The sequence below is a fragment of the Rhinopithecus roxellana genome, chromosome 14, assembly GCF_007565055.1.
Source record: "Rhinopithecus roxellana isolate Shanxi Qingling chromosome 14, ASM756505v1, whole genome shotgun sequence".
Taxonomy (NCBI): domain Eukaryota; kingdom Metazoa; phylum Chordata; class Mammalia; order Primates; family Cercopithecidae; genus Rhinopithecus; species Rhinopithecus roxellana.
The window spans coordinates 44451121-44478832 of record NC_044562.1 but is presented as its reverse complement, the minus strand read 5'-3'; the positions used below and the strand labels follow the sequence as shown (position 1 = coordinate 44478832).

The window sequence follows — 27712 nt, the reverse complement described above, 5'->3', positions numbered from 1 at the left end:
CACTGAAATTTGGAAATATGGGAACTAGAGCTCAGAGGAAACATTTTAATTAGAGGCAAAGATTTAAAAACAAATAAGGACGTTTTGCTTGTTGGTTCGTTTATTTGCTTTTAAGGCATGCAAGCAGTTGAGAGGATAGGACCAAGTCTGGAACTTTGGAGAATAGTAACTGACGAGGGAGGATAGCTTGAGCCTAGGAGTTCGAGACCAGACTGGGCAACATAGTAAGACCCTATCTTTGTTTTTGTTTGTTTGTTTGTTTTTGAGACAGAGTCTTGCTCTGTCACCCAGGCTGGAGTGCAGTGGTGCAATCTTGGCTCACTGCAACCTATACCTCCTAGGTTCAAGTAATTCCCCTGCCTCAGCCTCCTGAGTAGCTAGGATTATAAGCATGCGCCACCACGCCTGGCTAATTTTTGTATTTTTAGTAGAGAAGAGGTTTTGCCATGTTGGTCAGGCTGGTATCGAACTCCTGACCTCAAGTGATCTGCTCACGTCAGCCTCCCGAAGTACTGGGATTACAGGCATAAGTCACCATGCCTATTCATAAGACCCTATCTCTACAAAAAATTTAAAAGTTAGCCAGGCTAGGTGGCACATACCTGTTGTCACACCTACCCAGGAGGCTGAGGTGGGAGGATCTCTTGAACCTGAGAGGTCGAGGCTTAAGCGAACAGTGATTGCACCACTGCTCTCCAGCCTTGGTAACAGAGTAAGACCTTGTCTCAAGAAAATAGAATACTGTATTTACAGCAATAAATAGTTGCATTTGGAGGAGAAACCCAGGTAATATTAAGAGGCTTACCATTGACAGAAATAGGTCAGCAGCTAAAGTATTTACTGCTGAAATCTGGGCTTGGGGAAGGTACCTCATGGGGGGAAGGGTAGGAAGGTGGCCGTTTTCCCTCACCTGTGATGATAAGCAAACCCAGGGAACAGAGTAACTCAACATTTTATCAATTTTCCATTCCAGAGTGATAGGGATCAGGGCTGTGTCAAGCCCCACCTATGTTCCAGGGACCTGGTAGGAGGGGGGTTTCTCTAGTCCACTGCTGCAGTGAGTAAAAGCCAAGGAGCCATTACACAAAGCATCATTCCAGATCACATTCAAGGTAAACTCTTGAGGAGCCAAATATAGACATAATTAGCTTAAAAGAATAAGAGGTAGGTAAGCAGACAGTTAGATGACCTAGAACTTCAGCCAGAGTTAGGCCTTCCAGGAACTTTTAGACATTGCCCCAGATCACTGTCATGGGAAAGACAGAGTCAATACAATATGAAGAAGGTATTTTTATATAAAGACTTGATTAATAACAGTTGATAATGATGTTATTAATATACTTACAATTAAGTACAATTTAAACTACCATTTTGTATTTAATTGTTACAGAAAAATAAAAGTTTTGCCAGCATAGAAAGAGAAGTAGCAAATCACTTCAAAGTTAGAGAAACATCTTTTTTTCTTTATTTTTTATAGCTACTATGTGATGTATTTTGAACTTGAAACTTTCTATCAGCAACTATATAAGACACAGTGGTGGGGAGCCATAAATGAAATAATGAACAATCTGAGACCAAAAAGACTTCCACTGACAGATGCTCAATTACACGAACAATTTAAGAAAAAATTTGGTTTCAAAAGAGCTATGAAATGCAAGGTATTTCAATGACTACCACATAATTTAGTATACGAAGTTATATATTATTGATAAGTATGTGTCTCAGATGTTTATCCTAGGGATAATAATAGGTTAAAGTCTTCAATATGAAATAAAATGCCACATTTTAGTAGCTGAAAGGCTATATAATTCTGGATTATAAATTTCTGTCAGAGTACCTATTAATGCACTGGATTGTGATTAATCTCAATGGCTCATACTTACTGATTACTTATTTTTTATGTTAGGCAATGTTATAAATCAATGAACTCTTTTAAGGTATGACTAGTTCTATTGTTATCATTCCTGTTATACAAATGAGAAACTTGAGGTGTAGAGAGGGATCTTTCACAAATCATATAGTAAATGGCAGAGCCAGGCTTCAATCCTTGAACTAAAACCTAAAGAGCAGACCTAGCATCCTGAATCAAATCTCCACATCTGTTTCAACAAGCCTTGAAGTACAGCTTCTGGAACTGAGCAATGAAGCTCACCAGCTTCAAAGGTTAGACTGGTATTTACTTTCCATTTATTTGCTTTCACGTCCACAAATTGAAAACTCAAAAATTTGTTAGTTGAATTTTTAAATATTAGTCTGAATGTCTAAAGAGGGTGACATTTTTACCTTTTGATGACAAACTGTATTTCTATAGCTATATATTTCAAGTTTCTAGACTTCTAAATTAGGTTTTTCTTAAATCAGAGAAGGAACCCAGTGATCTTCATTTGCTTTTAAAATATTTTAGAAAAAAATTAAAATAATAAGAAGAAAAATTCCCCAAAATATTTTTAAAATTCTTAATATTTGCTTATGGCTCTAACAACTTTAATTATTATCCAGTAAGAAACTTTCCACGTGTGGATCTTGTGAAAATTCTACATAATTTTAGCAGCATTCATGTGATTCTGTTAATATATTTCATGTCTTTTTTTCCTTAAACCAAACTTTAAGTGCATTTTGATAAACTGATGATGGCCTTGTTAATTTTAGAGTATTCCATTTGGTATGAAGTCCGCTGTTGAAAGAGGGTTGTCTGCAGTTTTCCATACATTTAGCCGTAAAACCTCAAGCTCAACAATCAATGTTTCAGATGAAGCAGGTTATACTATTTTTCATCATGCTGCCCTGCACAACAGAGTTTTTATTATATGTCAACTGTGCAATGCTAACTTCAAGGTCAACCAGAGGCGCTTTGTTACGTTCGGCCAAGGTACCATAAAGCTTTTTAACCTAAAATGTTGTTATTTTATTTACCCTTACTCAGCATTAGGAATGCATGTCGATTTTAGAGCAGGTTAAAATTTGGTATTAATTAGAGCAAAGTTGAGGTTTTTGTTTCATTTATCTAAGAAGGGCTCCTTTTAGTTTTCTAAGTATCACTTATAACTATCTTATATAGTTTTATATTTGTTCATTGCATCTCCTTCATTTGAGTATAAGCTCTAAAAGAGGGCAAAGATTTAGCCTACTTTATTTGCCTTGGTATCCTAGTGTCCAGATGAAAGCTTGGCTTAATGGTTGCTCAGAAAGTATTTGTTGAGTTAATGCATGGATGGGTGAAGGCAGGATATCATTTGATAAGGGCTGGCAAAATTAATATACACTGATATACTATAGAAATTCAGAGAACAGCAATAAATATGACTGTCAGGTCCCAGTAGAACAATCATTCTTTATTCCAGGATCCTCAAACAGGGAATAGTTTCTTTATATTACGTATATTTACATTACATTTAATAACAAGAAATTTCTTTATAATAATAATGTTTAGCATTAATAGCCTGTTAAGGTTAACCTCATTTAAACTTTAAAAGCTATTTTTGTGATTATTAAATATGCATGGATATTTTATAGTCATTGAAATAAATTTAGCTAGAGTAAAAACAAATAAAGTTGACAATGAAATTGGTGGCCCTGCATAACTGGAAAGGAAAATACAGATAAATTGTCAGGGGTAGATGTAGTAGCTCACTGTTGTCATGCCAACACTTGGGGAGGCTGAGGCTGGAGGATCACTTGAGACTAGGACTTCAAGATGAGCCTGGGCAGCATAACGAGAACCCCCTATAAAATTTTTTTTAAAAAAACCTAGCCAGGCTTGGTGGTACACACCTGTAGTCCTAGCTACTCTGAGAGGATGAAGCAGGAAGATTGAGCCTAGGAGTTTGAGGTTACATATATATGTAAATTGTCAGGAATGGCCAATGCAACAATATTAGCAATAAGAAGTGGTGATTTTATATTTAATGAAGTCAGCTATCTTAATAAGCTATGTTAAATTTTTGCAAACACCAAAACAAAATGTTGTGCTTTAACCATATTGAATATCCATAAATTCTGTACTCTATCAGTATGATTAAAACATTTTGATATTCAGATTCTTCTGTTACTGAAAATATTCAATACATAATACGTAATGAACCTAATTAAAATAAGACACAATTCAATCACATTTAAATGCAATAGGTAACACTATTTAAAGATGTATTACTTTAAGCCTTTTCTAGTGTGGAAAAAGTCTTTGGTAAATTAAAAGTTTCTCATGCGCCCTTTGACTGCTTGAGTTTCCATTTGCTGAGAATTGGGTAGATTTTGAAGTGTGGAAAACATAATACTCTACTGCCAATATTATTGCTTAACCAACACAAATTGTCCAACCTGTGAGTTTTAAGCAGCCATTTTGGGGGGGCAGAGTTTCCACGTCTGCTTTTATGCGTTGTCAGGTGCGTATGACATGCCTGGATGACTTGACCAAAAGTTATTCTCAACACCGTTTGATGTAATCTTGCCAGATACATCTACATAGTCATTTTGTTCTTATTCATGAGTCTTCTTGAACAACTTAGGAAACCGCTGTATATTAATAATCATACTTCTATGTGCATTCCCTTTTAAAACAGAGTCATCCAAAGTAGAAGTAAAAAAGGAAAGAAATGGTAAGACATAAATAAAATATTTGGTGCATTTAAAAAGGCTATTGCATATATTAGAACTTTTCTTATAGTATGTAATCTCCAAAATGCTGTTGCATCAGAATGTTGCATAATGATGTTTTGTATTCAAATTGAAGTATAAATTACTTTCTACTCATAGTTATTTATTGATACTCCTCTTCAGTTTGGCGAGTTTTCTCTTTTTTTTTTTTCCTGTGGAATTTGCTGTCACCTCTATTTTTTATGAATTCAGGCCCAAAAGTGGTTTCTACAACTTAAAAAAAAGAAAAGTTATTATAATATAATTTAGATATGCTGCAGTCTAGTGGCAGTAACAATCTATGAGGTCTGAGGAATGAGTCATTTTTGACTGAGGTAGTAGACTTAACCTAAATGTTGGATATGGAGAAAAACAAAATTTTAAGAGGTTATACTTTCTGTGTCTATATTTAAGAGGCTATACCTTCGCACTCTGTATAAGAGAATTCAGAAAGGCTTTTGTTTTAAAGAAAGTACTTTCAACGACCTGAATTGTCAAGGGGGAGGGGATAGTTACTTAAACTGGCCATCTTCCATTTGAGGAGGAGCACAGCAAACCTGAGATGACCTCAGAGAGGGAGCCCGACCTCATTCTTCCTCCTCCAGTCTCCTGCCAGGGCTACCCATTGGCAGATACTGACAAGGAGCCAAGGACAGGGGTTGCTTTTTCTGCAGGTGCAGGAGAGCTAGAGTGGTAAAGGAGGTGAGTGGACCTGGAGTGGGATAAAAGGAAGTTTACCTGTCCCATCCACCCTGTAGAAATTTCCAGTTAAGTAACAATAGTGTGCCTCCTACATTATTGCTCTCTTTTTCTTTTTTAAGTATCACTTATGGCTACCTTATATAAATTTATTTATTTAGTTAGTCTCCCTCACTTGAGTATAAAGCTCCATAAAGGACAAGGATTTGGTCTATTTTGTTAGCCACAGTTTCCTAACACCCAGAAAAACACTTGGCCTTCATAGGTGCTCAGGAAACTTTTCTTGAGGGGTGTACATTTTATTGGAAACCTTAAATACTCTTCAAACAGAACATGTCTTCAATTAAGGCTCTAAGGTAGTCTACACAGAAAACCGAAGTTTTTCGGATTAGATGCAAGGAGAGGGACAGTATAGAGGACAAGTGCTTAGTTTGCCACAAGGACCCCTCATGATTAATGCTCCTCAGCCAGCTTATCAGCTTCCTTCTCCTTTTTAGGGTTTTTTCTCCTATCTTAGCATATTCATTATACTTCTTTTTACATTTTTGTTTTAGTGATTGCCCTAGAGTTTACAACATTGATTTACAGTTATTCCAAGTCTACTTTCAGATGACACTAAACCACTTCACAGATAGTGTAAGTACCTTATAATAACAAAATATTCCTAAGTCTTCCCACCTATCATTCATTTACTCATTTCACTTGTGCATAAGCATATGTATGTCATGCATTTCATAAATGTCATTCATTTCACTTATGCATAAGCACATATAAGTATATATATCTATATTCAAACCCTTTGTTGATAGCGTTATTATTTATTTACTTATTTTGAGATGGAATCTTGCTCTGCTGCACAGGCTGGAGTGCAGTCGTGTGATTTTGGCTCACTGCAACTTCCATCTCCCGGGTTCAAGCAATTCTCTCATCTCAGCCTACCATGTAGCTGGGATCACAGATGTGCACCACCACACCCTATATATTTTGTATTTTTAGTAGAGACAGGGTTTCACCATGTTGGCCAGGCTGGTCTTCAACTCCTGACCTCAAGTGATCCACCCACCTCGGCCTCCCAAAGTGCTGGGATTACAGACGTGAGCCACTGTACTGGGCATGATAATGTTATTTTGAACAAACTGTTATCTGTTAGCTCAATTAAGACAGAACATTTTACTTGACCTTCATTTTTTTTTTATTCTCTGATGTTCTTCCTTCCTTTATGTATATGTAAGTTTCTGACCTATATCATTTTTCTTCTCTTTGGACAACTTCTTTTAACATGCGTTGCAAGGCAGGTCTACTGGTGGCAAATTCCCTCAATTTTTGTTTGAGAAAGTCTTTATCCCTCATTCATTTTTGAAGGATAATCTTACAGGTTACAAAATTCTAGATTAGTGGTTCCATTATCTCAACACTTTATTTTTTCCTCCACTCACTTCCTGCTTGCATAGTTTCTGAGGAGAACTTGGGTGTAATTCTTATTTTTGCTTCTCTATTAGTAATGTGTTTTCCTCTGGCTTCTTTTAGGATTGTTTTCTTTTTAAAATAATTTTTAATTTCTGTATGTACTTAGTAGGCATATATACTTGGAGTATATGAGATTTTTTTGATACAGGCGTGCAATGCATAATAATTACATCAGAGTAGAGTATCCATCACCTCAATCATTTATCCTTTATGTTACATATAATCCAATTATACTCTTTTAGTTATTTTAAAATATACAATTAATTTCTTTTTACTATAGTCACCCTGTTGTGCTAGCAAATACTAGGTCTTATCTATTATTTCTATTTTGTACCCATTAACTATTCCCACATCCCCCCACTACCCTTCCCAGCCTCTGGTAACCATCATTCTACTCTGTATCTCCATGAGTTCAATTGCTTTAATTTTTAGCTCCCACAAATAAGTGAGAACAGGCAAAGTTTGTCTTTATGTGCCTGACTTATTTCACTTAACATAATGACCTCCAATTCCATCCATGTTGTTGCAGATGACAGGATCTCATTATTTTTCATGGCTGAATACTACTCCATTGTGTATCCACATGAATGGATAAATTTTCTCTATCCACTCATCTGTTGATGGACACTTAGGTTGCTTCCAAATCTTGGCTATTGTGAATAGTGCTGCAGTAAATAGGATTATTTTCTTTATCTTTGTTTTTCTGTAATTTGAAAATGATATGCCTTGATGTAGTTTTTTGTTTGTTTTGACATTCATTTGGCTTGGTGTTCTCTGAGCTTCCTGAAGCTGTGGTTTGATATATCACATTAATATGGAAAAATTCTCAATCATTATTGTTTTAAATATTTCTTCTTTTCCTTTCTCTCTTTCTTCTCTTTTGGTTCTTTTTTTCCCCCTAGACTTTTCAATTTATTTTTATTTTTGAGAGAGGGTATTTGTTGCCCAGGCTGGAGGGCGGTGGCATGATCGCGGCTTACTCCAGCCTCTACCTCCCGTGCTCAAGTGACCCTCACCTCAGCCTCCCAAGTAACTGGGACTACAGGCCCGTGCCACCATGCCTGGCTAATTTTGTTTATTTTTTATAGAGATGAGGTCTCACTATGTTGCCCAGGCTGGTTTCAGACTCTTGGGCTCAAGCAATCCTCCCGCCTTGGCTTCCCAAAGTGCTGGGATTACAGGAGTGAGCCACTGTGTCTTGGCCTGGAGGTTTCTACTGATACATCTTCGAGATTAGAGATTCCTTCCTCAGCTGTGTGTAATCTCTTTATAAGCCCATTAATGGCATTCTTCATTTCTTTTATAGTGTTTTTTATCTGTAGCATGTCATTTTGGTTCTTTCTTAGGATTTCCATCTCTCTGTTTACATTGCCCATCTGTTCTTGCAGGCTACTTTATCCGTTAGAACCCTTAGCGTATTAATCATAGTTGTTTTAAATTCCCTGTCTGATCATTCCAACATCCCTGCCATGTCTGGTTCTGATGCTTGCTCTGTCTCTTTAAACTACGGTTTTTGCTTTTTTAATATGCCTTCTAAATTTTTCTTGATGTACTAGGTAAAAGAAACTGTAGTACATAGGCCTGTAATAATGTAATGGTAAGGTATAGGGGGAGAAGCATTCTATCATCTTATGATTATGTCTCGTCTCTTAGTGAGCCTGCCTCCCTATACTTTGAACTTCACCAGTGCTTCTCAGTCCTCTCCCCCGTCCCTTAGGCCATGCAGGATGGTTAGAGGTGACTGGAGTTGGGCATTTCCCTTCCCTAGGTAAGTTAGGTTCTGATAAAACCCCAGCAGGTTAGGGTCTGATAAAAGCCCAATAGGTTAGGCTCTGGTAAAGTAATTTCTCTTGAGAGCAGGTCTTGTTAAGAACAGAATGCCCTGGAGTATTTCAAAATGGTTCCTTTTCTCCGTCCTCCGGCTGGAATGAGGGGATTTTTCTTCAATATTCACCGTGAGGACCTGATAAAACTCGTATAAGTAAAACACATGAAAGCATGGGGCCCCACTATGATGGATCCTTCTAGAGTTTTTAACTCTCATACTTGTCCACACTGAGCTTCTAGCAATTGTGAATTAATGTTAAGGTTTTCTTATTGCAGTAATGATTCCTTAGAAAGTTTCTGCTTGTAAGTTTCTGCTCTACTAAGTTATGACTCTGTGAATCCACTTGTCTCTCCAATTTTGAGGGTATCAGTTTGCCCATTACCTCCCTTATCTGACAAACTTAAGGGCTGTTGATTTATTTAGGGTTGGTTCAGCTTTTTACTTGTTGTTAGGAGGAAGTGGTGACTTCTAAGCTCCTTAAATGCTGGACCAGAAACTGGAAGACTAAACAATAATTTTAAATAACTAGATTTGGGTCAAATTTTATAGACTATCAAGGCTATAATGTCAAGCTCCAACTATCAAGGCAGGTAGGAGGACACTGGATGTTTCTGATGGCAGAGATTTAATGAAAACAGTGCTTCACTGAGGAAATATCTTTTAAACTGAGAAATGTTAGGAGTTAGCTAGATCCTGGTAAGGGAGGAATTGTTTGGGAGAAGGAAGGTGTCAGAGAACAGGAATAGTCCAGGGTGACCAGATAATTCATCATCCATATCAGGGAGACTTGAAAGTGAAAGGGCACTATTAATAATTATGCTAGCACATAATTATTTAAACTATGTTTTTTGCTTTTTTAATATGCCTTCTAAATTTTTCTTGATAGCTGAACTTGATGTACTAGGTAAAAGAAACTATAGTAAATAGGCCTTTAATAATGTAATGGGAAGGTATAGGGGGAGAAGTACTTGACCAGTACTTTCCTGGGTAACCTGGGGCGTGTGATTATGCTACATTTGGGGAGCTACAAGAAAGCCAGAATGAGGAGAACAAGGTATGCATGGTTTTACTGGGAGGTAGGTGAAGAAGGTAGTTGTAGCTGGTGCTTCAAGTTAAGTTGGAGCCAGTGGATCCTGTCACTGTTCCTCATAATCAGATGGCCTTGAGAAGCCATTGAACAAGGAGATGAAAAGATCAGATTTATGTTTTGAAAAACTGGGTTGGATAAGGGCAAAACAAGATGGGGATAGCAGTTGGGAGATGATTATGGCTTGGATTAGGATGGTGGTGGTGGTAGAGATGAGTTCTAGAGATTTTTAGACTTGATGATGGGCTGGTTATGGAGAAGGAAATAAGAGGGAGGTGCCAAGAGTCTTCCAGGTTTGTGGTCTGTACAACTGCCTGGATCATCATATCTCTCACTGATTTAGGAAGCAGTAAAAGAGAACCAGGTTTGGAAGGAAGGATAGTAGTTCAATTTTGAGTATATTAAGTTTGAGGGGATGTGTGAAGATGCTTTACGAGATGTCGAAGATATAGATCTGCAAATCAGAAGAAATCAGATCTAGAGACATAATCCTTGGAGTCATCAAGTTGTATATGGTAAGCAAAGCCACTAAGAAAAGAAAACGGCCCAAGATTGAGCCTTAAAGTTCATTTGGATATTAGGACAATGAGAAGGTTCCAAAGGAGACTGCCAAGGAGTAACCAGTAAAACTGGACAAAAATTGGGAGTGTGATACCACAAAAGCCAAGAGAAGAAATTATTTTAAATAGGAAGAAGTGGTCAATGGTGTAAAATACTATTGAGAAATAAGTAAGATGAGAATTGAAAAATGACAGTTGTACTCTAGTGAGAATTCACTCACTATCATGAGAACAGCGTAGGGGAACTGCTCTCATGATCCAGTTACCTCTCTCCCTCGACGTGGGGATTACAATTCGAGATGAGATTTGGGTGGGGACACAGAGCCAAACCGTATCACATGGTAAAGGTATGAATTGCTATTATGCTTTGGGAGAATAATTTGGCAATATCTATTACCAGTAATAATGATACTGTTGATGATTATACAGTTTTACCCAGCAACTCCCATTTTTGGGATTTTTTTTTTTTTTTTTTTTTTGAGATAGAGTCTCGCTCTGTTGCCTAGGCTGGAGTACAATGGCATGATCTCTGCTCACTACAACCTCTGCCTCCCAGGCTCAAGCGATTCTCCTGCCTCAGCCTTCCAAGTAACTAGGACTAGAGGCACACGCCACCATGCCCAGTTGAATTTTTTTTTTGTATTTTTAGTAGACCCCGGTTTCACCATGTTGGCCAGGCTGGTCTCAAACTCCTGACCTCAGGTGATCCACCTGCCTCAGCTTTACAAAGTACTGGGATTACAGGCATGAGCCACTGTACTCGGCCCATTTTTGGGAATCTACCCAAATAATAAATATTCTATGTGCACTGGAAAAAAATAAAAGAAAAATGCCCATTGGATTTAGTGACATAGAGGTCTTTGTGAACATATATATATATTTGAATTTCAAAGGATCTTATCTTCAACTAAAAAACATAAGTAAAATGGAAAATAAACAAGAAATAATTTACCATAAGACTATTTTACACATTTACTTAAATTTTCAAATATTTCACATTTTATTTTATTTTATTCAAATATTTAGTATTTTAAATGTTACTCATTCTTCTTTGCTTATAAAGAAATAGGGATTTAAAAAAATTTTTGTTTTTTGTTTCTAAGTATGGATTTTTACTGGTCGGGATTTTTAATCCTGAGTTAAATAAAGGAATATAGGGTTGTCTAACTGTTTTTTTAATACTTACTTTGGAGATTTTATACCATACAATACTAAGCTCTGTGGATAGATATCAATAAGGCATTTAGGTTTTCTTTTAGGAATGTTAGTGCTTTGATCACTGAAGTAATTGTCCATCCATTCTAGGTCCAACACCTCTACACCTTGCCGCACAGGCTTGCTCATTAGAGACAACAGTCTGTCTACTGTGTTCCAAAGCTGATTACACGCTTTCTGAAAAAAGAGGCTGGATGCCGATTCACTTTGCCGCTTTCTATGACAACGTTTGCATCATTATTGCTCTCTGTAGGAAGGATCCTAGTTTGCTAGAAGCTGAGGCAACAGCTGAGTAAGTCATTAAGCATTTATATCAGGTTGAGGTTGATGTCTAGGCAATAATAAAAAAAAAACAAGAAGAAAGAAAATTAAATAGAATATAAATTTCTGCTTTTCATGGCTTGCCGCACACACTGCCACTAAAAGGCGATAGGCATGGGTGATTTGAAAGGTATGTGAGGCTTACTTTCCTATCCTTTCTACTCACTGTCTCCTCCTACCACTTATCATTAGAATTTATAAAGACAGGAGCTTCTATTAACCTATGCATGTTTTCTGGAAGAATAAGGACTAATCCCTAGGGAGTTTTCCCTAACCTTGTTCCAGTAATATGGTTCTGCAGATTAATTTTTCATGTTAAATGCTTTGCTTAGTGCCCTGGAAGAAGCCTGAGACTAGGGAGGAGAGAGTTGCTCTAAACTGGATCCTACACAACCAGTAGGCAGCCCTAGGACTTCAGATCAAAGGGGACAGGCTTTGGATTACAGGAGAAATATTTAGTAGTATCTAGAAGAGAAATACATTAAAAAGAATAAAATAACTTGGAAATTAAAAAATCCCAACACTCTTTTGTTTTACAGTTTAGCTGCGGATTAGCATTTAGGGTAAAGGTGTAACTTCTCCTGAAGGTACATTCTTGGCTAGAAATCTAAAGGCCAGGTCATTACTTTGGATCTCTGAGCCTGATTTAGGCATAGTTTCATTCAGGTTTTTCTAGGTCTTCGAGTAACCTTTCCACTATTATTCAGTGGTTTAGGGCTAGTATAACGGCTTGACAGTATAAGAGACATCAGCTTCCTCTTGTTGCTCTGAACATGTGGAAGCCACCAGAGGAAGCTGATGTCCCTCAGATGGCAACTCCTGCTTTCACCATCATGTCTGGCCATGAGAAGAAAGAAGAGGCCAGGTGCGGTGGCTCATGCCTGTCATTCCAGCACTTTGGGAGGCCAAGGCAGGCAGATCACTTGAGGTCAGGAGTTTGAGTCCAGTCTGGGCAAAAACCCGTCTCTACTAAAAATACAAAAATTAACCGGATATGGTGGTCCATGCCTGTAATCCTAGCTACTCCTGAGGCTGAGGCACGAGAATCACTTGAACCAGAGAGGCAGAGGCTGCAGTGAGCTGATGTCGCACCACTGCACTACAGCCTGGGTGACATAGTGAGACTCTATCTCAACAACAACAAAAAAGAAGCAGCAGCATCTGGGAAATGTAATATTGCACTGGATAGCCAAACAAAGTATCTTCACTATCTAAAAATCAGATAATGAGTTTTCGAGCAAAACTGTTAGTTTCTGCCACAGTGAGGAAGCTGGGATTTGAAAACTGGACATGAAGCAATGGGTGTAATTAATTCCTGAGCCTCAGTTACATCATTTGTAAAATGGGCTGATGATATTTGCCTTGCTTTTTCCTTCACTTACGGAGTAGTTATAAGGCTTAAATAGGACAGTCTATTGTAAGAACTTTGTGCATTATCATCCTCCAAACAAATTATAAGGCATGATAATTAAGTTGGGGAGGTGGATAGGGACCCATAGTAAGGATGGCATGGCAAGGGAGGCAAATCGATTCACATGTAGAATACAGAAGATGAGAATTCCTAAGAACAGAAGGTGGTGGTGTAAGTCAGACTGCCTCCAATTGCAGCTTGAATAGTTTTACAAAAAGTAAATTTGACACTCTATGTGTGTTTAATTGTTATGTTTCTTAATTTTTAGGAATCAGTGCACTCCACTGTTACTTGCTGCCACTTCAGGAGCACTGGACACTATTCAATACCTGTTTTCTATCGGTGCTAACTGGAGAAAAACAGATACTAAAGGAAATAATATAATCCATTTATCAGTGTTAACATTTCATACAGAGGTTCTCAAATATATAATAAAATTAAATATTCCTGAACTCCCTGTGTGGAAAACTTTGGTAGGTGAGTATAGAGTATAATCTCTTTATAAATACATGTTCTGATTATTATTCAGTTTAATTATTGATACTCTGAGAGAAAACAAAATAATATGTGCATTATATTTTAAATATTTAAAAATCATGAAATAAACATTTTATTAAGACCAGAAATAAAAATACAAATAATAAAGATCTGCATTTTTGTGTATGCAAATATAGTTGTTTCCAAGTTAAAATCAAAGATCTGTGACCCAAACAGACTATATGTTACACAATTATATTTATTTTTATTTTCCAACTTTCTCCAGAAGTTCAAATATCTTCTTCATTAAAAAAAAAAAGGAAATAGGAAATTTTAAGTGAAAAATATTCCCTCCAACTTATTCCTTGCCTCCTAATTTTAGAGACAAATTTAGCAAAATCTTTTGTTATATTGTGATGAATGTTTTGTGAAAAATTCTGCTGGAGATTTTGTTTTCGTTTTTTTTTTTTTTTTTTTTTTCAAATTTGCATTCAGTCTAGCCAAAATAAGGGTAAGGGTCACTAGGTCCATTATATGGACATATCTAATTTTACTCCCTTTCAAGACTCCCCCTAAAATTACATGGAGATTAAGCAATACTAATAATACCACCAGCAGTAGACAAGCATTCAAGGGAAAACAAGAAAGGATGCAACAGCAATAAAATATTGGAAGATGGAAACAGATAGGCAAGACTTAGGACTTAGCCAGCCAGAGAAAATCATTCCAAGCCAACAGTGGGAAAGCTGAGAACCTCTTGGACTCACACCATAAATCCTCAAAAGGCTTGAGAACTGGCAGTGCCCATTAGGAGTGCTCTCCTCAGAGCCTAACTAGGAAAGACCTAAAGATGCCAAGGCTGGAATTCTCCCTAAGAAATAGAAAGGAGAGGGACCTGGGAAACTGGGAACCTTACCCAAGCGTAAAGCATAGGGAATTTCAAGGAAGACAGCAAGGGGAAGTTCCAGAATGGAACTGTGCATCCAGTCTAGAGGAAAAAGATGGGAGGAATTATCAGTAGGTACAAGGAAAACTAAGCAGATGAAATACAGCAGTCTCCCCTTCTCAGCAGTTTTTCTTTCTGTGGTTTCGGTTACCTGCAGTATAGGACAATAAGGTATTTTGAGAGAGAGGGATAGAGCACATTCATATAACTTCTGTTATTGTATATTGTTGTAATCTATTATTAGTTATTGTTAAGCTATTACTATGCCTACATACTTTATTATAGATATGTATGTTCAGACAGTCTGGTTTGACTTACGGTTTTTGACTTTATAATTATGTAAAAGTGAACACATTCAGAAGAAACTGTACTTGCAGTCCTCATACAACCATTCTGTTTTTCACTTTTAGTACAGTATTCAATAAATTATATGAGTTATTAAACGCTCTATTATAAAATAGGCTTTGTGTTAGATCATTTTGCCAAGTTGTAGGGTAATGTAAGTATTCTAAGCACATTTAAGTTAAGCTAGGCTAAACTATGCTGTTTGGCAGATTAGGTTTATAAATGCTTTTCAATTTACAATATTTTCAACTTACAATGGGTTTATCAGGACATAACCACATCATAAGTTAAGAAGTATCTGTCTGGGAAAAAACATAGTATATACAGGGTTCAGTACTATCCTCAGTTTCAGGTATCCACTGGGGGTTTTGGAATGTATCCTCTGCAGATAAGGGGGGACTATTGTAAAATAAGGAAATTATTAGGCCGAGGCAGGTGGATCACGAGGTCAAGAGATAGAGACCATCCTGGCCAACATGGTGAAAACCTGTCTCTGCTAAAAATACAAAAAATTAGCTGGGTGTGGTGGCATGCACCTGTAGTCCTAGCTCCTTGGGAGGCTGAGGCAGGAGAATCACTTGAACCTGGAAGGCAAAGGTTGCAGTGAACCGAGACTGTGCCACTACAGTCCATCCTAGTGACAGAGTGAGACTTCGTCTCAACATAAATAAATAAATAAATAAATAAATAAATAAATAAATAAATAAAATAAGGAAATTATTACCTGTTTAAAAAAAAAGAGACACAACCATAGTACATTACAGTGCTCAGCTGTGAATAATAATTGTATAGACATCATGTAAGCACTTAACATTGATTTAACTAAAAGCTATAAATATGGAGAAAGGGAAGAGGAAAGAGCAATGTTGAAAGAGTTAATTTCCCATTTTTCATAACATGAAGTCAATGAAGTCTAAATCAATGTAGCAAAACACAGCAATGTGTATAAATATGTAGAAATAAGGAGATTTATAAATCATAGAGGGTTATAGGGAAGAGTCTAAACCGATTGTATATGGAGTGATGAACACAGAAAAGTTGGGAGGGTGGGGCCAGGAACCACTAAGTTTTGTTATAGGCCATTTAGTAACATTTAACTCTGAATCATGCACATGCATCACTTTGATAAAAATAAAAAACTAAAGCCAAATAAGAGAAATGAATTGGAGAATGAGAACTGATTTTTTTCCAACAACTCATTTTAGGATGGGATAAAATATGTTTTTAAGATTTTCAACCCCATTCTACTGATTCAAGAAGTCTGGCTCAATACCTGACGTTGGAATTTACTAGGTACTGGGAACATATCCCAAATACTGGATATGAGCCCCAAGAGATGTTGGAAAGTGTTTTCAATGTTTATTTGTGTGCATTTGTATCATTTCGTAGTCTTGTTAGGAGGAAGTGAGAGGATCATCCTGTTACTTTTACTAGACTAAATCATTGTAAAAACCTACCTTAATAGTAGGAAGCTCTGCCCCCTAACAGGAATGGCCTAAAAGCACATAAAAATTCACCAGGGCTGCTGCTTCCTACAGCCATTGTGGGGAAAGTCCTGACAATGACACAAACAGAACAAACAACAGTGAGCATCTGGCCACTGCTGTTTTGCCTTGGGCCCTGCAATAGCTCTCCCTCCTCACACTACCCATTTCCACTATGTGTAAAAGAGAAATCAGTTTATTAGAGGTCTCAGGATGAGTTCTTGGAGTAGAAGCTGAATTTTAAAAGAGAATGCCATGGAATGGTAGAGCCAAGCTAGATTTAGGACAGATTTGGTAATAGAGTGGCTGGCTAAAGATATGAGGAAAAGATAGTCTGTGTGTTTTTTCCTAGCACAATAGACATGTATATTTGTAATACCTTCTGTCTGTAGTACAAGTTCATCCAAGATTTTATTTAAAGTATCTTTTTTATACTCAGGAAATGTATAAAGCCTCATACCTAATTTAATGGATATTAAATTTTTATTGACAATACTGTGGATTACTTTGCTATTCTTGAAAACTCACATTCAAATTTTATTTAACAACTAATTTTAGCCAAGAGAGATGTATTATTTTCCAAGGGAATTTGAAGTATGTGACCACCCAATCTAAGTCACTCAGACCAAAGATTAAAAATTTCCGCCAGGCATAGTAGCTCATGCCTGTAATCCTAGCACTTTGGGAGGCCAAGGCAAGTGGATTGCTTGAACCCAAGAGTTTGATACCAGCCTGGGCCACATGGCAAAATGCTGTTTCTGCAAAAAATACAAAAATTAGCTGGGCATGGTGATGCACTCCTGTCGTCTCAGCTACTAGGGAGGCTGAGATGGTAGATCACCTGAGCCCAGGGAGATTCAGGCTGCAGTGAGCTGTGATCATGCCATTGCACTCCAGCCTGGGCAACAAATTGAGACCCCATCTGAAAAAAAGAAATTTCAGGATTTTTTCACTTATTGTATAGACTATAAACCTCAAAGATCATGGGCTGATGGAATTTGTCACTACTTCACAGGGAGCTGTGCACAGAGGGGAATTTAATGCATGCAGTTGGTGGTAATAGTGGTGACCTCAACCCTTGGTTTTACTTAGCTGGCACAAAAAACAGAATCAAGCATTTCATTGCCTCTTGTATAAATTACAGCTGTGTTTTTCTGTTGAACACTTTAAACAGAAATGTTACAGTCTGAAAGCTATAAACGAAGGATGATGGCTGTCATGTCCTTGGAAGTAATTTGCTTAGCAAATGATCAATACTGGAGATGTATTTTGGATGCAGGTGATGCAAACTCTATTAACTATCTTTTTTAAATGCTATTTTATGTAGAGCTATATTTTATTCATCAGTCATTTTTAAATATATTTTTGATTATAAAGGAAAAAATTTAGTAGATTTTAAGTTTCTTTTGCTAAGATCACGTCATTTACCTGTCAACCATATATTTTATTTTCCACATGGAAGCTGCACAGGATCAAAAAACTATATCAATTCTATTTGTCTAAAAGCTCAAAAACTTAAAAACTGATGTTAAGTATTAATTTAACTTTTAAATTACTTTACCACACTACTTTTATATTTACTTTCATTTAGAAATTATTCCTATTCTATACTTTGCACAATTTACTTTTGAAATTAAAAATAGCAGATTTAGTGTCAGGTCTGCTGTGTAACTAGCTCTGCATTTAGAACTTAAGATAATTGCTTAACCTCTCTTAGTTTAGTTTACTCACTAATAAAATGGCTCTACTGGGGTCCGTTCCAACATAATTGCTTAACCTCTCTTAGTTTAGTTTACTCACTAATAAAATGGCTCTACTGGGGTCCGTTCCAACATGGCCGAATAGGAACAGCTCCGGTCTGCAGCTCCCAGCGTGACTGGCACAGAAGACAGGTGATTTCTGCGTTTCCAACTGAGGTACCTGGTTCATCCGACTGGGACTGGTTGGACAGTGGGTGCCACCCACGAAGGGCGAGCCTAAGCAGGGCAGACATCGCCTCACCCGGGAAGCACAAGGGGTTGGGGGATTTCCCTTTCCTAGCCAAGGGAAGCTGTGACAGACTGTACCTGAAAAAATGGGGCACTAGCACCCAAATACTGTGCTTTTCCAACGATCTTAGCAAACAGCACACCAGGAGATTACATCCCACACCTGGCTCGGCAGGTCCCACACCCACGGAGCCTTGCTCACTGCTAGCGCAGCAATCTGAGATGGACCTGCAAGGCAGCAGTCTGGCAGGGGGAGGGGCATCCGCCATTGCTGAGGCTTTAGTAGGTAAACAAAGCGCCCGGGAAGCTCAAACTGGGTAGAACCCACTGCAGCTCACCAAGGCCTGCTGCCTCTGTAGACCCCACCTCTGGGGGCAGGGCATAGCTAAACAAAAGGCAGCAGAAACTTCTGCAGACTTAAACGTCCCTGTCTGACAGCTCTGAAGAGAGCAGTGGTTCTCCCAGAATGGTGTTTGAGCTCTGAGAATGGACAGATTGCCACATCAAGTGGGTCCCTGACCCCCTTGTAGCCTAACTGAGAGACACCTCCCAGTAGGGGCCGACTGATACCTCATACAGGTGGGTGCCCCTCAGGGACGAAGCTTCCAGAGGAATGATCAGGCAGCAATGTTTGCTGTTCTGCAATTTTTTCTGTTCTGCAGCCACCGCTGGTGATATCCAGGCAAACAGGGTCTGGAGTGGACCTCCAGCAAACTCCAACAGACCTGCAGCTGAGGGACCTGACTGTTAGAAGGAAAACTAACAAACAGAAAGGAATAGCATCAACATCAACAAAAAGGACATCTACACCAAAACACCATGTATAGGTCACCAACATCAAAGACCAAAGGTAGATAAAACCACAAAGATGGGGAGAAACCAGAACAGAAAAGCTTAAAATTCTAAAAACCAGAGTGCCTCTTCTCTTGCAAATGATTACAGATCCTCACCAGCAACGGAACAAAGCTGGACAGAGAATGACTTTGATCAGTTGACAGAAGTAGGCTTCAGAAGGTCGGTAATAACAAACTTCTCTGAGCTAAAGGAGGAGGTTCAAACCCATTGCAGGGAAGGTAAAAACCTTGAAAAAAGATTAAATGAATGGCTAACTAGAATAAACAGTGTAGAGAAGACCTTAAATGACCTGATGGAGCTGAAAACCATGGCACGAGAAATACATGACACTTGCACAAGCTTCAATAACTGATTCGATCAAGTGGAAAAAAGGGCATCAGTGACTGAAGATCAAATTAATGAAATAAACCAAGAAGAGAAGTTTAAAGAAAAAACAGGGAAAAGAAACAAACAAAGCCTCCAAGAAATATGGGACTATGCGAAAAGACCAAATCTACGTCTGATTGGTGTACCTGAAAGTGAAAGGAGAATGGAACCAAGTTGGAAAACACTCTTCAGGATATTATCCAGGAGAACTTCCCCAACTTAGCAAGGAAAGCCAACATTCAATTCAGGAAATACAGAGAACACCACAAAGATACTCCTCGAAAAGACCAACCCCAAGACACATAATTGTCAGATTCACCAAGGTTGAAATGAAGGACAAAATGTTAAGGGCAGCTACACAGAAAGGTCAGGTTACCCACAAAGGGAAGACCATCAAACTAACAGCGGATCTCTCGGCAGAAACTCTACAAGCCAGAAGAGAGTGGGGGCCAATATTGAACATTCTTAAAGAAAAGAATTTTCAACTCAGAATTTCATATCCAGCCAAACTAAGCTTCATAAGTGAAGGAGAAATAAAATCCTTTACAGACAAGCAAATTCTGAGAGATTTTGTCACCACCAGGCCTGCCTTACAAGAGCTCCTGAAGGAAGTACTAAACATGGAAAGGAACGCCCAGTAACAGCCAATGCAAAAACATGCCAAATTGTGAAGATCATTGATGCTAGGAGGAAACTGCATCAACTAACAGGCAAAATAACCAGCTAACATCATAATGACAGGATAAAATTCACACATAACAATATCAACTTTAAATGTAAATGGGCTAAATGCCCCAATTAAAAGACAAAGACTGGCAAATTGGATAAAGAGTCAAGACCCATCCATGTGCTGTATTCAGGAGACCCATCTCATATGCAGAGACACACATAGGCTCAAAATAAAGGGATGGAGGAAGATCTACCAAGCAAATGGAAAGCCAAATAAAGCAGGGGTTGCAATTCTAGTCTCTGATAAAACAGACTTTAAACCAACAAACATCAAAAGAGACAAAGAAGGCCATTACATAATGGTAAAGGGATCAATTCAACAAGAAGAGCTAACTATTCTAAATATATATGCACCTGTATACAGGAGCACCCAGATTCATAAAGCAAGTCCTTAGAGGCCTACAAAGAGACTTAGATTCCCACACAATAGTAATGGGAGAATTTAACACCACACTGTCAATATTAGACAGATCAACGAGACAGAAAGTTAACAAAGATATCGAGGACTTGAACTCAGCTCTGCACCAAGTGGACCTAATAGACATCTACAGAACTCTCCACCCCAAAGCAACAGAATATACATTCTTCTCAGCACCACACTGCACTTGTTCCAAAATTGACCACATAGTTGGAAGTAAAGCACTCCTCAGCAAATGTAAAATAACAGAAATCACAACAAACTGTCTCTCAGACCACAGTGCAATCAAACTAGAACTCAGGATTAAGAAACTCACTCAAAACCGCACAACTACATGGAAACTGACCAACCTGCTCCTGAATGACTACTGGGTAAATAAAAAAATGAAGGCAGAAATAAAGATGTTCTTTGAAACCAATGAGAACAAAGACACAATGTACCAGAATCTCTGGGACAGATTTAAAGCAGTGTGTAGAGGGAAATTTATAGCACTAAATGCCCACAAGAGAAAGCAGGAATTGGTCGGGTGCGGTGGCTCACGCCTGTAATTCCAGCACTTTGGGAGGCTGAGGTGGGCATATCGCAACCATCCTGGCTAACATGGTGAAACCCCATCTCTACTAAAAATACAAAAAAATTAGCCAGACTTGGTGGTGGGCACCTGTAATCCCAGCTACTTGGGAGGCTGAGACAGGACAATGGCGTGAACCCCAGAGGTGGTGCTTGCAGTGAGCTGAGATCGCACCACTGCACTCTAGCCTGGGCTACAGAGTGAGACTCCATCTCAAAAAAAAAAAAAAAAAAAAAAAAGAGAGAAAGCAGGAAAGATCTAAAATTGACACCTAATATCACAATTAAAAGAACTAGAGAAGCAAGAGCAAATAAATTCAAAAGCTAGCAGAAGGCAAGAAATAACAAAGATCACAGCAGAACTGAAGGAGATAGAGACACCAAAAACCCCTCAAAAATTCAGTGAATCCAAGGAACTTGTTTGTTGAAAAGATCAACAAAACTGATAGACCACTAGCAAGACTAGTAAAGAAGAAAAGAGAGAAGAATCACATAGATGCAATAAAAAATGATAAAGGGGATATCACCACCAACCCCATAGAAAAACAGACTACCATCAGAGAATACTATAAACACCTCTACACAAATAAACTAGAAAATCTAGAAGAAATGGATAAATTCCTGGACACATACACCCTCCCAAGACTAAACCAGAAATAAGTTGAATCTCTGAATAGACCAATAACAGGCTCTGAAATTGAGGGAATAATAGCCTGCCAACCAAAAAAAGTCAAGGACCAGATGGATTCATAGCCAAATTCTACCAGAGATACAAAGAGGAGCTGGTACCATTCCTTCTGAAACTATTCCAATTAACAGAAAAAGAGAGAATCCTCCCTAACTCATTTTATGAAACCAGCATCATCCTGATACCAAAGCCTGGCAGAGACACAACAAAAAAAGAGAATTTTAGATCACTATCCCTGATGAACATCGATGCGAAAATCCTCAGTAAAATACTGGCAAACCGAATCCAGCAGCACATCATAAAGCTTATCCACCATGATCAAGTCGGCTTCATCCCTGGGATACAAGGCTTGTTCAACATCTGTAAATCAATAAATGTAATCCATCACATAAACAGAACTAATGACAAAAACTACATGATTATGTCAATAGATGCAGAAAAGGCCTTTGACAAAATTCAACAGCCCTTCATGCTAAAAACTCTCAATAAACTAGGTATTGATGAAATGTATCTCAAAATAATAAGAGCTATTTACGACAGACCCACAGCTAATATCATACTGAATTGGCAAAAACTGGAAGCATTCCCTTTGAAAACTGGCACAAGACAGGAATGCCCTCTCTCACCACTCCTATTCAACATAGTGTTGGAAGTTCTGGCCTGGGCAATCAGGCAAGATAAACAAATAAAGGATATTCAATTAGGAAAAGAGGAAGTCGAATTGTCCCTGTTTGCAGATGACATGATTGTAGATTTAGAAAACCCCATCATCTCAGCCCAAAATCTCCTTAAGCTGATAAGCAACTTTAGCAAAGTCTCAGGATACAAAATCAATGTGCAAAAATCACAAGCATTCCTGTACATCAATAACAGACTAACAGAGAGCCAAATCATGAGTGAACTCCCATTCACAATTGCTACAAAGAGAATAAAATACCTAGGAAACCAACTTACAAGGCATGTGAAGGACCTCTTTAAGGAGAACTTCAAACCACTGCTCAATGAAATAAAAGAGGACACAAACAAATGGAAGAACATTCCATGCTCATGGATAGGAAATCCGTGATTTCCTGAAATATTGTGAAAATGGCCATTATTGCCCAAGGTAATTTATAGATTCAACGCCATCCCCATCAAGCTACTGATGACTTTCTTCACAGAATTGGAAAAAACGACTTTAAAGTTCACATGGAACCAAAAAAGAGACTGCATTGCCAAGACAATCCTAAGCAAAAAGAACAAAGCTGGAGGCATCACACTACCTGACTTCAAACTATACTACAAAGCTACAGTAACCAAAACAGCAGGATACTGTTACCAAAACAGTGGTACAGACCAATGGAACAGAACGGAGGCCTCAGAAATATCACCACACATCTACAACCATCTGATCTTTGACAAACCCGACAAAAACAGGAAACGGGGAAAGGATTCCCTATTTAATAAATGGTGCTGGGAAAACTGGCTAGCCATATGCAGAAACCTGAAACTGGATCCCTTCCTTACACCTTATACAAAAATTAATTCAAGATGGATTAAAGACTTAAATGTTAGACCTAAAACCATAAAAATCCTTGATGAAAACCTAGGCAATACCATTCAGGACATAGGCATGGACAAGGACTTCATGACTAAAACACCAAAAGCAATGGCAACAAAAGCCAGAATAGACAAATGGGATCTAATTAAACTAAAGAACTTCTGCACAGCAAAAGAAACTACCATCAGATTGAACGGGCAACCTACAGAATGGGAGAAAATTTTTGCAATCTACCTATCTGACAAAGGGCTAATATCCAGAATCTACAGAGAACGTAAATAGATTTGTAAGAAAAAAAAAAAAAAAAAAAAAACCCCATCAAAAAGTGGGCAAAGGATATGAACAGACACTTCTCAAAGAAGATATTTGTGCAGCCAACAGACACATGAAAAAATGCTCATCATCACTGGTCATCAGAGAAATGCAAATCAAAACCACAATGAGATACCATCTCACATCTGTTAGAATGGCAATCATTAAAAAGTCAGGAAACAACAGATGCTGGAGAGGATGTGGAGTAATAGTAATGCTTTTACACTATTGGTTGAAGTGTAAACAAGTTCAACCGTTGTGGAAGACAGTGTGGCGTTTCCTCAAGGATCTAGAACTAGAAATACCATTTGACCCAGCAATTCCATTACTGGGTATATACCCAAAGCATTATAAATCATGCTACTATAAAGACACATGCACACATAGGTTTATTGTGGCACTATACACAGTAGCAAAAACTTGGAACCAACCCAAATGTCCATCAGTGATAGACTGGATTAAGAAAATGTGGCATGTATACACCATGGAATACTATGCAGCCATAAAAAAGGATGAGTTCATGTCCTTTGCAGGGACATGGATGAAACTAGAAACCATCATTCTGAGCAACTATCACAAGGACAGGAAACCAAACACCACATGTTCTCACTCATAGGTGGGAACTGAACAATGAGAACAGTTGGACACAGGGTGGGAAACATCACACACCAGGGCCTGTCGAGGGATGGGGGTCAGGGGGAGGGACAGCATTAGGGGAAACACCTAACATACATGAGGAGTTAATGGGTGCAGCAAACAAACATAGCAAATGTGTACCTATGTAACAAGCCTGCACGTTGTACACATGTATCCTAGAACTTAAAGTATAATAAAAAAATAAATAAAATGGCTCTACCCCATAGGATTGTTTTGAGAATAGCACTGTCCAGAATAGCTTTCTGAAATGTTGAAAATGTTCGGCTGGGCATGGTGGCTTGTGCCTGTAATCCCAGCACTTTGGGACGCCAAGGCAGGAGGATAGCTTGAGCCCAGGAGTTTGAGACCAGTCTGGGCAACATAGTGAGACCCTGTCTTTGTCTTTATGTCTATCTATATCTCCATCTATCTATCTATCTATCTATCTATCTATCTATCTATCTACACACACACACACAAAGAAAATGTTCTATTTGAAAATGTCCAATATGGTAGCCACTACCGTAATGTGGTTATTGAATGCACGTGAAATGCTTCATAAATATTAAATGAATAAATTAAAATTTGATTGATCATAGATAGTCCCCTAATATGTTCCTGAAAATCTGTACAAAAAGCTCTATATCCAAAAGGTGAACTATAGACTTAAAGAAGTGACGAGGGATGTTTAATTTCAGGTAGCTAAATAAATAAAGTCTTTATTATATCTATTATATTTTCTGTCATTTTGTGTGTGTCTTATAAGGTGCTTTCTGCTTAACATTGAATTGATGTAAGTATAACAGGCATCAAACTGAAGCCAGATTTTCTATTTTCACTATGCCCAATGATTTCTATCTTTGAGCCAATTGTAATTAATGAGACTAATGTTGCATTTTACTAGATTCAGCACTTTTTGTTTTTCACATGCTGGTATAAAATAAGGATAAAATATAATAAAATGCTCAAATAATTGCATAAGCAGTGCCATACAAAGTTGATGCAATAACCAAAACTGAACTGTACCATGTTGTAGCACAAAGAATTTATTTATCAATAATCTTAAGCCAGAATTCAGTGTTTCAATGGTGGCTTAAGGTTACTAATATAAAATGCATGATCACTCTCTGTGAAAATCAAATGTATGAACAATGAGAGCTGCCCATACCAAAGACAAGATGGAAGGTTTCTTCATATAGTTTCAAATGATAATTTTATAAATATTTTATACAATTATTTCATAATTATTTATATTATAATGCCCATAAATATTATTTAAATATTGCCATGATAAATTGACTAAAATGGTTACCAATAATTCATGCTTTTTTATTTTTTTGCTCTTTTCATTACAGGCACCATTCCTGCCTTAATCAATCTATTAAAAAGTTCCAAAATAAAACTGCAGTGCAAAACTGTTGGGTTATTGAGTAATATCTCAACCCACAAAAGAGCAGTGCATGCTTTGGTAGAAGCGGGAGGCATTCCATCTCTAATCAACCTACTGGTTTGTGATGAGCCTGAAGTACAGTCTCGCTGTGCTGTCATTCTATATGATATTGCTCAATGTGAAAACAAGGATGTTATTGCCAAATATGTAAGTTTTTTTCATAGACCATTATTTTTGACTGACAATAACTCCCTCATGTAGAAGTTACAAAAATAGAAACCCATGTTGCTATTCAATGACAAAACTCTCAGGGAAGAATACAGCAGGGAAGAGGGAGAGAGAGGGCGTGCCTGATGAAAAATGCTCCACTGAAAAGTTGGCATTTGAGTACAGTCCAGAGGTAGATGAGGGAGTATTTTCTTAAGTTAGTATATGTCGATTGCTTCTTGCTGTTTACCAATTACCAGTGCAGTGTCTACAATGGCAAATATTTCCTAATGGGGCAATATATTCAATCAATCTTATTTACTTCACTTAGATAGCTGTATTAACTGTCACATAATGTTTCTTACCAATAGACACATTTGTTTGTGGCACTCATTCTCTCCTAAATAGTTATTTACAGCAAGAAAGATTACAGACTTGTGTTTCTTTTTCTTTCTTTCTTTTTTTTTTTTTTTTGAGACAGTCTTCTCTGTCACCAGGCTAGGGTGCAATAGTACAATCTTGGCTCACTGCAACCTCCGCCTCCCAGGTTCAAGCGATTCTCCTGCCTCAGCCTCTCAAGTAGCTGGAACTACAGGCATGCACCACCACGCCCGGCTAATTTTTGTATTTTTAGTAGAGACTGGGTTTCACCATGTTGGCCAGGATGGTCTTGATCTCTTGACCTTGTGATCCGCCTGCCTTGGCCTCCCAAAGTGCTGGAATTACAGGTGTGAGCCACCACGTCCAGCCAACTTGTATTTCTAAATAAAGATTACATTTATCTTAAACTAATTCAAATGTAATTTTTTTTGTTTATTTTTAGAATGGAATCCCAAGTCTGATAAATCTATTGAACTTAAACATAGAAAATGTGCTAGTAAATGTAATGAACTGTATACGGGTATTATGTATAGGAAATGAAAACAACCAAAGAGCTGTCAGAGAACATAAAGGCCTCCCGTATCTTATCAGATTTCTGAGTTCTGATTCAGGTGAGCTTCTATCTCTGTATTATTTTATAATGACCAGATATATTAAGTGAAGCAAACATGGGATTTGACTTGTCCTATATGAATAGATGTCTTGAATCTGTCTTTGAATAGATCTAAACATGTGTAATATAACCTTAATATCTAAAACACAAATTTATTTTTCCTAACTGCCAAACTATGTAGATAACAGTTAAGTTTATTTATTTTTATTTTATTTTATTTTATTTTGTTTTATTTTATTTTTCTCAAGATGGAGTCTTGCTCTGTTGCCCAGGCTGGAGTGCAGTGGTGTGATCTCAGCTCACTGCAACATCTGCCTCCCGGGTTCAAGCAATTCTTCTGTCCCAGCCTCCTGAGTAGCTGGGATTACAGGCATGCATCACCACGCCCGGCTAATTTTTGTATTGTTAGTAGAAACAGGGTTTCACCAGTTGGCCAGGCTGGTCTCAAACTCCTGACCTTGTGATCTGCCCGACACAGCCTCCCAAAGTGCTGGGATTACAGGTGTGAGCCACCATGCCCAGCAGAAAACAGTTAAATTTAAACTGC

The 27712-nt window shown here is 37.9% G+C and overlaps 1 protein-coding gene across 1 annotated transcript in view; it reads left to right on the top strand.

Moving 5' to 3' along the window:
* The window catches only part of ANKAR (ankyrin and armadillo repeat containing), a 72031-nt gene that overhangs the window by 19850 nt on the left and 24469 nt on the right, over positions 1–27712 (top strand). Inside the window, exons 6-12 of the mRNA XM_030916098.1 lie at positions 1478–1658; positions 2650–2869; positions 11579–11780; positions 13489–13697; positions 17647–17751; positions 25930–26171; positions 26995–27163. Coding sequence (XP_030771958.1) covers positions 1478–1658; positions 2650–2869; positions 11579–11780; positions 13489–13697; positions 17647–17751; positions 25930–26171; positions 26995–27163 — 1328 coding nt within the window. The remainder of the gene's footprint in view (positions 1–1477; positions 1659–2649; positions 2870–11578; positions 11781–13488; positions 13698–17646; positions 17752–25929; positions 26172–26994; positions 27164–27712) is intronic.